Raw genomic sequence first — 11,967 nt, 5'->3', positions numbered from 1 at the left:
TTACCTCCATATTATGGAGGTGGGTGCACCAACAGCAGGAATAGAAGAGGAGAATAACCTACTTGGAATGATGGCCTAGGTAGACTATCTTAGCAACACCATTTTGAGCTTTGTTGTATCTTTCTTCATTGCCAGCCACAAGGGCAAAATGTGTTTATTCCTAATATCCTATATTCCTCCAAAGCAGCGGATATAGGTTACATGAGTTTGAAAGTCTGCTGGGTTGCAAAATAATGTAAAACTCCTTTTATAGTAGAAATGCTTATATTGTGACTGTGAATTTAGTTGATGGTCTTGCTGGGGCTTGCAGGGAAAGACTATTCCTCTGTACTGGCAAGAAATAAGTACTTTTTTGCAACCCCTTCTTGTCCTTCCAGTCACTACAAAGCATTATACCAGGGGAGAAAGACTCTGCTGGGGTCTTGCAACTCAGCTCTTCTCCTCTGACAAACACTACTTTGAATCATTTGAAAATTCTCATTTAGGGCTCACCCTGTAAATTTGCAGCATATAGAGCACATTTCTTAATAGAAATTCAGCCCACAATGACTTGAAGTCCTGGTAGTTTGTCCCCATTAATTCTGTTCTGGTGCCAGTTACAGTATAGTAGTAACTTATAACTATCATACAGCTGCTGCCCATATGTAACATGTAAGAGAAGTAACATGGAGACATAAAAGAGTAATAACCGTTTAATTAAACACGAAAAAATATTCCCTATCTCTGAGTTATTTCTATTAGTTTATAGAATATACACCTATAAAATATGTCCCAGTGTAACAGATGAGACCTAGCTATTTTAGCTTGTGGGAAACATGAAGCTTACTTTGGTTTTATGTGAAGATTTACCACATAGCAGCTCTGTACAGATACCCTGACGTGCATGCTCTCTGTCTTCATCTGATGAAAAACAGTTCAGCTTCTCTAATAATTATTTGGGAGGGAGTAGTCTAACTTAAAATGTCCCTTTCTTCTTTTTGTTGATGTTTGATAGTATAAATCCAGGTAAACCAATGCTCTGAAAACAAATATAAAATGCAAGTTAACTTCTTCCAATATGTGTATCATTCTCTTTATTGTATGTTTTATTCAGTTCTGGATTTCAATGACCCCTTCAGTACCGAAGTTAAGCCAAGAATCCTACTCATGGGACTGAGAAGAAGTGGGAAATCGTCAATTCAGAAAGTTGTTTTTCACAAAATGTCACCAAATGAAACCCTTTTCTTGGAGAGCACTAATAAGATCTGCAGAGAAGAAGTTTCCAACAGCTCCTTTGTTAACTTTCAGATATGGGACTTTCCTGGGCAAATTGACTTTTTTGACCCTACATTTGACTATGAGATGATTTTCAGAGGCACCGGAGCATTGATATTTGTTATTGATTCTCAGGTAAAGAAAAAGTTATAAAGGTTGTTTTCAGGCCACTTCTTTGTTTCCTTGTCTTCCAGCATTAGGGAAATGGAATAAATAGCATAATTCTTTTGTTTTCCCAGAAATCCCCAAGTAACTTATGCTCCTCAGTCCCACTAAAAGTCAGTGGGTGTTCTTGCAAACGTAACTGCCAGTTATAACACAGTAATTAAAATTGGCAGAACTGATCAATTTAAATTTTAATTTTCAGTTGAAATGCACAAATAACCAGTTCATAAGTTGACCCCATGTTTTCAGATTCAGTTTTAAGGAAAAACAGCTTTTGCCCTGAATACAAGTTGGTAACCATAGTTAAAGGCCTCAACTGCTATTTCCCTATTTCCCTTAGAAGGAGAATCAAGCAACCAAGAAAAGGGCCTAAGGAGTTAAATGCACTAAGAATATTGAAATAAAAACCATATTGAAAATAATTCTGACCTGGTATTTTATTGTATGCACAAAAATACTGCAAGTACAAAAATCAAGATTGTTAGAGGCCCAATTTTAAGTTGCCCCTGCATGTAAATAGGTGACTCTGGTATGTGGGTCTTTGGGAGGCAGAAGGTCAACTTTTAATCAGAACATTACAGTAATCTGCCTTGTTGCGTGGCAGTCTCTGGTTGTTGCATGGACTTCCCAATGAGGAGCCAGGGAGTCTGAGGTACATGCTGGCTAACATAGAAAAAGCTATTTGTGAACTCTTATGAATCTTTAGAAATATGTCATAACATTTATTTTTTGTCTTACCATTCTTGTCACACGGCTGAGGCCTTTATTTTTCCCTTGCTAGGATGATTATATGGAAGCACTGGCTAGGCTGCATCTCACTGTGACCAGAGCATATAAAGTGAATCCAGATATCAACTTTGAGATATTTATTCATAAAGTAGATGGTCTGTCTGATGATCACAAGATCGAAACCCAAAGAGATATTCACCAGAGGACAAATGATGACCTTGCAGATGCTGGATTGGAGAAAATTCACCTCAGGTGAGGACCAGCCATGCAAAGTCTGCAGGAAAAGCCTGAAACATGGCTTCTGTTTAAAAGCCAAGAAGAAGATCAGGCTAGCTAGTAAAGAGTTTGTCACTTCCTGTTGTACTGAAACAGCAGACAACAGGAGTTTGATGTAACTATGAAGAGAAAAAGCTAGCTTCAGGCCATATGTATTAGACTATTATATCTGTAGAAAGAGCAGATTATTTTGGCAAATAACATACTCAAGCAAACTGGGAGAGTGTAGATTTCAGGTTTTAATGTGTGTGTGGTATTTTTCCTGACTAGAAGCTACAGTCATAAAAATTAATGTCTTGTGAATGCCAGTTCATAGAGGCTTTCACAGTTATGGTGACACCATTGTATTGTTCATTTGGTCCACTAGATTTTTAAGGTATGAGAGTTGTTCTTTTAGCACATAGAAAATAATTTCTAGAAGATGTTATGCAAATTACATCATTGAACTCCACATGCAGGGAACTACTGCTGTAGTTATGATTGAAGTATTGAGAATGTTCCATGTTAGGGACCTATGAATATATATTTATTAGTTTCCATTTGAAGCATAACTTACTTTGCAAACACTAAATTCTTGGAGTTATGCATTTTTTCTTTAATTGCCAGGAAAAATGCAATATTCTACAAACTTTGTGGAAAAAAATTATAACACCATAACATGAAAGGCTTAGGATGTTCACATTATACGGCTGAAAGGTAAATGTGCCTTTTTCCTCCTTAGCTTTTATCTGACAAGTATATATGATCATTCTATATTTGAAGCCTTCAGCAAAGTGGTGCAGAAACTGATTCCACAACTCCCAACACTGGAAAACCTACTTAACATCTTTATCTCAGTAAGTATGTATGTCCTTTCTAGATTTATGTAGATACATTTTATTTATAAACGTGCTTATGATTCCCTTCCGTAAGCATTTGATTGCGTAGGATCCTGAGTACAGAGTATGCCAACTTTCAGGTGAGTCAGTGGTGTTCTGACTTGTGAGGATAGCCATTGTCCCTACTAAGACCTAATAAACAGTTTAGCAGCAGTTTTCTAAATAGAAAATATGGGATCTTCAACTTTATTTGTTAAGGTAATCCATCTCATGAGGAAAGTTTAGTCCCTGTTCATGACCAAGAAGGCCAATATTCTGGACAGGGCTTTAAATTAAGATTGCTGGGGGACAGGGATACACAATTTCAAACATGTCCAGGGACGAACATACAAGTAAACCCTATAGATAGGAACACTGGGAGAGCCACTTTTGTGGGAGCTGATGGAATTGTTCTCCATCAGCAGGACAGGAAGATGAGGGACTCAGGTGCCTGTATACTAACACCAGGAGCATGGAGAACAAGCAGGAGGAGATAGCCCTCCTGCTCTCCAGTGTGCATTATGATCTAGTAGGAATTACTGAGACCTGGTGGGACTCCTCACATGACTGGAGTGTAGCTATAGAAGGCTACACCCTGCATAGAAGGGACCGGGTGGGGAAAAGGTAGAGACATTGATCTTCATGTAAAGGAGCAGTACACCTCCTTGGAGGCTGACATCAGCTCCAAAAATGGGGAGGAACTCAATCTGGAGTTCACCTGAGAATTGCCTGAGGCTACACGTGCATGTGACGTGGTCGTCGTGGGCGATTATAATTATCCAGACATCTCCTGGGAGGAACTCTTGGCCCAGTTGGATTGGTCACAATCCTTCCTGACTCTGGAGGTGCATGGGCCAACCAGAGGTGACGCTCTGCTAGACTTGGTCCTGGCCATAGGAGTCGACCTGGTGACCAACTTAAATATAGAAGGAAGTCTTGGTGACAGCGACCATAAAAACATCATGTTCACAGTCCGATGTAAGGCAGACAAATCAGATAGCAGGGTTGGAGTTCTGGATTTCAAAAATATAAATTTCACTGAGGTTAGGTCATTAGTAGTGCAAGTGCTGCGGGACCAAAGAGGGAAGGGGAAAGTTGTGCACGAAGAGTGGTTGTTCCTTAAGGACACGATCATTGAAGCACAAAGGAAGTCCATTCCCATGCAGAGAAAAGGTAACAGAAGGGCTGGGCTGACCCCATATGATCCTCTTAAGAAAGAAGAAAGAGGTTTATAAACAATGGAAGCTAAGGGTGGGCCCCAAGGAGGATGGCCTGCATTTACAGGGAACAGATAATACGGTCTGAAATGGTGACTGAACTTAGCAACAGGAATCAAGGACAACAAGAAGTCCTTCTTTAGGTACATAGGGAACAGGAGGAAAACAAATGGGAGTATGGAGCCATTGCACGACAACTCAGGAGAGCTGGTTACTGGCACCCAGGAGAAAGCTGAACTCCTGAATGACTACTTTGCCTTGGTCTTTCACCAGACCAACAGGAAAACCATGCCAGAGTAGAGGATGAGTACGGTAGGAATAACTGCCTTCCTACTATCGATGTAGAATTGGTATATGAGCAGTTAATAAAATTAGACATATATAAGTTATCAGGACCGGATGATCTTCATCCAAGAGTGCTGAAGGAGCTGGCTAAAGTCTTTGCGAAACCCCTGGTGAAACTCTTCCACAACTCATGGCGCTCTGGAGAAGTCCCTGAGGACTGGATGAGAGCCAATGTTGTGCCCATCCACAAGAAGGGCGGGAGGGAGGACCTGGGTAACTATAGGCCAATCAGCCTCTACTTCCATCCTAGGGAAAATCCTAGAAAAGTTCATCAAGGAATCTATCTGTGATAAGCTTGTAGAAGGTAAGATTCTGAATGACAGCCAGCATGGCTTCGTCACAGGCAGGTCTTGCCTTACCAACCTCATCTCCTTCTATGACCAGGTAATTTGCCACCTGGACATGAGAGAGCAGGTTGACATTGTATATCTTGACTTCCAAAAGGCCTTTGATCTAGTATCCCACAATATCCTTGTGAGAAAATTGGAGGAATGTGGGCTTAACTCCAAGACAGTCAGGTGGGTGAGAAACCGGCTGCAGGACAGAACCCAGGGAGTCATAGTGAACGGATCTGTGTCATCCTGGTGAGAAGTGGGCAGTGGTGTCCTGCAGGGGTCAGTGCCCGGTCCAGTACTTTTCAACTATTGTTAACTATTTGGATGTGGGAGTGAAGAGCTCACTGGCCAAATTTGCAGACGACACCAAGTTATGGGGGAGCATGGTCATGCTTGAAGATAGGCTACAGATACAGCCAGACCTAGACAGGCTAGCAAGCTGGGCAGATCAGAACCTGATGAAGTTCAATGTCAAGAAATGTAAAGTCCCACCTTGGGACAAGCAACCCCCAAAACATCTATTGGCTTGGTGGCACCAAACTGACTAGCACCACGAATGAAAGGGACCTGGGGATAATAATAGACCACAGTATGAATATGAGCTGGAAGTGAGATGCTGTAGCCAGTAGGGGAAATAATACTCTGGCATGCATCAATGGACATATCATGAGGAAAACCAGAGCAGTGATTCTTCCGCTGTACTCAGCAGTGGTGAAACTGCAGCTGGAGTACTGCATCCAGTTCTGGGCACCACACTTTAACAAGGACATGGACAAGCTTGAGAGAGTCCAAAGAAGAACCACCCGTATGATCAGAGTCTTAAAAGACAAGCCGTACGAGGAAAGGCTGAGGGATCTGGGACTCTTCAGGCTGAGGAAAAGAAGGCTGAGGGGGGACCTGGTAGCACCATGCTGTTATACTAGGGAGTACATCAAGGGCTCGGTGAGCAACTGTCCACCAGGGCTCCTGAGGGGAAAACCCAAAGTAATGGCCACAGACTCCTGGAGGATCAATTCAGGCTCAACATTAAACAAAACTTATTCATTGTCAGGGTGTGACTTTCACAGTCAGACTGTGGAATAAGCTCCCTCCAGAGGTGGTGTAGTCACCTACCCTGGAAATCTTCAAGAGGAGACTAGACAGTCACCTTGCTGGGGTCACCTGACCCCCCTTTATCTTTCCTGCTTGGTGCAGGGGGCTGGAACTGATGATCTTCTGAGGCCCCTTCCAGCCTTACAATCTATTAATCTATGAAATGTTAGTGCACTGAGTGGGTTGTTAGTAATCCATATTCTGTTTGGACATTACTTTGAATGTGACCAAGATCTGTGTAATACAGCTTCTTTTCAATGTTTTCAAATGCACTTAAATTTTCATAGATCATTGTGCTAAGAAGACCTGTGATCCTCTAGTCTGACCTTCTGTATATTGGTCTGTAGGACTTCCCTGAATGAAGTCCTGTTCAAACTGGAACATATCTTTTTAAAAGCCATGCCTTTTAATTTAAAGATTACCAGTAACAGATTTATTCCAATGGTCAATAGCCCTTGTTGCCAACAAATGGTATCTTACATCTAATCTACATTTGTCTAGCTCTGATTTGCAGCCATTGGATCTTGTTGTCTTTGCCCTTTTTTTCAAAGTAATCTATTAACATTACTTTACTTTTCTGTTGGAATGATTAGCTAGGTGGGTAAGACTTCACAGTTTTGCACTATGGGGTGAGAAAACAGGGAAGTTCAGTTAGTTGCCAAAGCACATAACGAGGATTAGAAGTCACACACAGTGCTAGGCTTTAAGCCTGTTCTATAATTATAAAGCACCTGATTGTGCTTACCTTCAAATAATGATATTAGCTGAAGGTGCATTTAAAGATACTGAACTGCTTATTAATGATCACTTGGCCTCAATCTCCACTTAAAAAAACTAGGCTTAATTATGGAGGGGAACTTTTACTACAGCATTTGGATACTGTAGTGCTATACAGAATCATATTTTTTTCTTGCTTGTATTATAGCCTTTCTTATGTCAGCACCAGGCCAGTCACTAGGATTTGAGCTTTATATTAAGGATCTACTGGCCAGTTTAGAATTAGCAGAGTTTATGCTGAACCACTCGTAACTCCTTGAGTTGGATTCATGAGCCGTTTGTTTCAGTGACTGAGATGTTGCTGGTCTGTCTGAGTTTCTGTGTAGGTATTATACTCATGCCTAGAATGTAGGAATCAGTTGGTAGTGAAGAGCAATTCCTTAGGTCACTGAGGGACTATAGGGGTTGGAAACAGTGTCCCTAAATGCTGTATCCTGTTGCACAGTTACATGTATACATACCTTACTCCTAAACAGAGTGAGTGTAATTGGTATGTCAGTGATTTACAACTGCCTACCTCCTACCCTGTGCACCTGTTTCTGAAGTGGAATGGTTAGTTGGCACTACAGAGCCTCTGTCTCTTTAGCGATGTTGGCAGAATCCCCTAGTGTTGGCATGTGCAGTTTCTGGAGGAGTTCCTGTCACCATACTTATTCACCTTTCCTGAGCGCAGCAGGTTCAGGTGACAGAATTGCTATTCTGTTAACATAGCTGTGTCCACACAGTTATGTAGGGCTGTTTTTACTATATTTGTAGCTGATATGGTTGTCCCAGAAAACCTGTATATAGACCCACTTGAAGAATTTGTGGCAGTAATATAGGTGGGATGGCATAGACCTCTATTTTCTTCTGTCTTGGAGCAAGTTGCAGGGCATGGGTGGGGAGTTGGAAATTAATTTTACTCTTGGATAGAAGAAACAGCTTGCAAAATGTAGATCAGAAGACCGTTCCTCCTGCACTGGTGGTTATCCATTGTTCCCTTTTCTGTTTAGAATAACAATTTCAAGAGTTGCTGCTTAGAAAAAGTTTCTGGAGCAGGAAACCCTATCCGCTTTGTGGAAAATACCTAGCGTGCATTTATTCAGATTATTCATAGATTTTATTACAATTTTTTGTAAGAATGTATGTCTCTACAGACCTCTTGATCCATATGAGAGCATGTCTAGTCATTACCATATTATAAATTATCTATTGCGATTAGAAAATTAACTTTCACTTAACTTGTACTAGGTCTTTGTATGTATAAAGGGGAGGAGAGGTTAACAATTATCATTTTAGCTGTAGAGAATGGTCCCTTCTAATAAAGATTATTTTCTTTTGTGTTTCAGAATTCTGGGATTGAGAAAGCCTTTTTATTTGATGTAGTCAGTAAAATTTACATTGCGACAGACAGTACTCCAGTGGATATGCAAACTTACGAGCTGTGTTGCGACATGATAGATGTTGTTATTGATATTTCTTGTATCTATGGGTAAGTAGATTGTAAACTGTGTTTATTAAACTTTTTTAGACACCTTTTTAGATAAGAGTATTGTATAGCAATCAAACTGAAGACCTAAAGAATAGAATGATTTGCTTCATAAACATTTGTAAAAGGATGGTCTCCTAGAATATCCCAAATAGGCATGCTATCCTATGGAGACTTTAAACAAGTTAGTAGCTATTATAACATACAAATGGGAAGAAGTCGTAGTTTTTAAAATTACATTCTTTCAATTCCAGTGTAGAGCTTGGAACACATCTTTCTCTCTCTCTCTCTGTCTTTTTAAGAAGTCCAGCAACAGATTACTATTTTTGTTTGTTTTTGCTACCAAATGAATCATAGAAATTAAGGGCTGGCAGGGATCTTGAAAGAACCCCCCTGCTCTGGGCAGGAATACTGCTGAGATCAAATTATCCCAGCAAGGTGTCTGTCCAGTTTCCTTTTGAAGACTTCCGAGGTTGGGGACTGCACTGCCTCCTTGGAAAGTCTATCCCAGATTCTGGTCACCCTTACTCTAAAGTGACCCTTCCTCACATCCAATCTGAACCATCCTCTAACAGTTTATGGCCATTGCTCTTTGTCATCTCCTGGGGCGCCCTAGTGAACAATTTTTCTCCAAGCTCCTGATATTCACCTCTTACATACGTATAGACCACCAAGTCCCCCCTCAGTCTTCTCTTCCCCAGGCTGCACAGTCCCAGATCCCTTCATCTTTCCTCATAAGCAGGGATTCCGGTTTTCTCTGATTAAAAAAAAATCCCCAATTTGCAGTTTAAATAAAAGTAACCCCAAAGCCACATTTTTCCATGATTTAAATGAAACACCACTATATATTTTCATTTTAATCGTGGAAAAATGTGGATTTGGGGTTACTTTTTTTAAACCGAAAATTGGGAATTTTTTTAAATTAGAGAAAACCAGGATCCCTGCTCATAAGGTTTGTCTTCCAGGCTCTTAATCCTTCTTGTGGCCCTTCTCTGGACCCTTTCAAGATTCTACACATCTTTTTTGAAGTGCGGTGCCCAAAGCTGGACACAGTACTCTAGCTGGTATCTTACCAACGCTGAGTAAAGAGGACGTATCATTTCCTTAGCCCTGTTTGGGATGCATTGGCTAATGCATCCCAATACGCGGTAGCTCTGTTGACTACAGTGTCACACTTGTGGCTTACGTTCATTCTGTGATCATCCATAACCTCGAGTTCCCTTTTAGCCATTGTGCTGGCCAGGACATCTCCTCCTAACCTATATTCGTGTCACTGGTTACTTCCCCCCACTCTGAATTTATCCTTATTGAACTGCATCCAGTTCCGCTCTACCTACCTTTCCAGCTTGTCCAGGTACACTTGGATACCCATAGCTTAGTCCCCATAACTTAGTATCCTCTACAAGACTCAGATTCCTTTCCACATCCTCATCTAAATTGTTGATGATGTTGAACAGCATGGGGCCAAGAACTGAACCCTACGGGACACCATTGGCCACCTCCCTCCAAGACAGTACAGAGCAGTCCACTAACACTTTCTGAATTTGACCCCTTAGCCAGTTCCCAACTCACCTGACCATGGACTCTGCCAGCCCACAATCTCCCAGTTTTTTTTTATAAGAGCATCATGAGAGACCATATCGAAGGCCTTTTTAAAATCCAAGTATTTGACATTAACCATGTCTCCCACATCCAAGAAGGATGTCTCATCCCATCATAGGAGGAGACAAGACATGACCTGCTCGCAACAAAACTATGTTGGCCATCCCTCAGCAGCATGCCTTCTGCCAGTCTCTCATACATGGACTTCTTGATAATTTTTTCCAAAATTTTACCCAGTATTGAGGTCAAATTGACTGACTTACAGTTTTCCAGATCCTCCTTCCTCCCTTCTTAAAGATTAGCACCACATTGGCCCTTTTCCAGTCTTCAGGGATCTCTCCCAAGAACCACCAGTCTTCAAATATCTTCGCCAATAGTTCTCCAGTGACTCTAGCCAGTTCCCCCAGCACTCTCTGGTATAGTCTATCGGGTCCTGCTGACTTGAAGGCATTCAGCTGCTCTAAGTGCTCCCTCATTAGTAGGGATCCTGGTTTTCTCTGATTTAAAATTCCCCTATTTTCATTTAAAAAAAGTAACCCCAAATCCACATTTTTCTGTGACTTAAATGAAACACCACTATTATATAGATCTGTACTGGCTATGCCCTTCTGGCGCTGGGCTTACTGGCCCCCAGTTTCTGTGCACCTCTGGTGCCAGGCCCTCTGGCCTAGTGTTGCCGCACTCTTCTGGCACTCTCTGGCCCATATAGCTGTGCTACTTTTGGCACTAATGAGGTCTCCACCTCCCCTATAACCTTGTCCACAAACTACTGGTTCAAATAACAACACAGACATAAGCCCCTGAGCTGTAACATAACACTAACAATGAAGACTGTGTTTTGCCCCTTTAAGAAGGTAAAACTCCCACCCTAGGATAGTGTGTCTCCTAGTCCTGGGTACCTTGTAGGTGCCTAGAGCCTTAGTCCTTATAAGCAGCAAAGCAAGTGACCAAAGGTCTCTGGGTAGCTCTCTGAGGCCATGCTCCTTCCCTTGGCAGTCTCCAGAGCGAATGTAGCAGGGCACTAGAATGTGCCTGCTCCTTAAGGCTGAAGAAGCCTGGCCAGGGAGCTCCGCAGGCTAAATAGAGCTCCGCAGCTGTAGGTTGCTGGGGTAACAGCCTAAGGGCCACATCTGCTGACATCACCTGACTGGCAGGAGTCAGGGTTCTGGGACATTTAAGCCTAGGCTGTAGCTAGCAGACACACACTCTCTCTCTCTCTCTAGCAATTGATAGGGAAGGAACTCCTGCCTGCTGAAGCTACTTGAGACCTGCCTAGCTCTCCCAGTATGGCCTGCTCTGCTATCTAGGTGTTACATGACTACAGGGAGTCTCCCAGGTACCTAGAATAGGGGCATGTTACTCTGAGTAGAAGTTTGTCGTATAGCCTAGGGGCTTGTGTTAGTGTTCATGTTTAGCCTGGAGGATCAGGATGAGACTAGAAAGGGAGGTTTGGAAGCCTCATTAGTGCCTGGAGAGAGAGGGCATATGATTTGATAGAGCCCAGCGTCAGGCACAGTGATTCCAGAGTGCTGGGAGGGGGGTGCAGCCACAGAGGCTCAGTGAGCCCAGAGGGGCACTGCCAGAGGGGCGCAAATACAGCAGGGTCGGGGCTAGTCCATAGTGCCAGAGGGGTACAGCCAGAGGGTTGCAGCACCCATAGTGCCAGAGGGTTATAGCACCAGAGGGATGCAGCTAAGGGGGTGCAGAGCCAGGTGCCCAGGAGAGAGTCACTGAGGCACACATCTGTGAGAAAGGCACAGAAAGCCAGTCACCAGAGAACCCAGTGACTACTTGTTGCTGAGAGGCAGGAGCCAGAGAATTCCATGCCAGGGATGTATAGAGCTGATGAC

The 11,967-nt window shown here is 42.4% G+C and overlaps 1 protein-coding gene across 1 annotated transcript in view; it reads left to right on the top strand.

The window, feature by feature from the left end:
* Positions 1 to 1,020: 1,020 nt before the first annotated feature.
* Positions 1,021 to 11,967, top strand: part of RRAGD (Ras related GTP binding D) — a 29,288-nt gene continuing 18,341 nt past the window's right edge. Inside the window, exons 1-4 of the mRNA XM_019537746.1 lie at positions 1,021 to 1,389; positions 2,201 to 2,400; positions 3,146 to 3,260; positions 8,376 to 8,518. Coding sequence (XP_019393291.1) covers positions 1,036 to 1,389; positions 2,201 to 2,400; positions 3,146 to 3,260; positions 8,376 to 8,518 — 812 coding nt within the window. The 5' untranslated portion in view covers positions 1,021 to 1,035. The remainder of the gene's footprint in view (positions 1,390 to 2,200; positions 2,401 to 3,145; positions 3,261 to 8,375; positions 8,519 to 11,967) is intronic.

Source organism: Crocodylus porosus, unplaced genomic scaffold (assembly GCF_001723895.1).
Source record: "Crocodylus porosus isolate Cpor-Errol unplaced genomic scaffold, CroPor_comp1, whole genome shotgun sequence".
Taxonomy (NCBI): Eukaryota; Metazoa; Chordata; order Crocodylia; family Crocodylidae; genus Crocodylus; species Crocodylus porosus.
The sequence above is the reverse complement of the archived record's forward strand: the minus strand, read 5'-3'. Positions and strand labels throughout refer to the sequence as shown.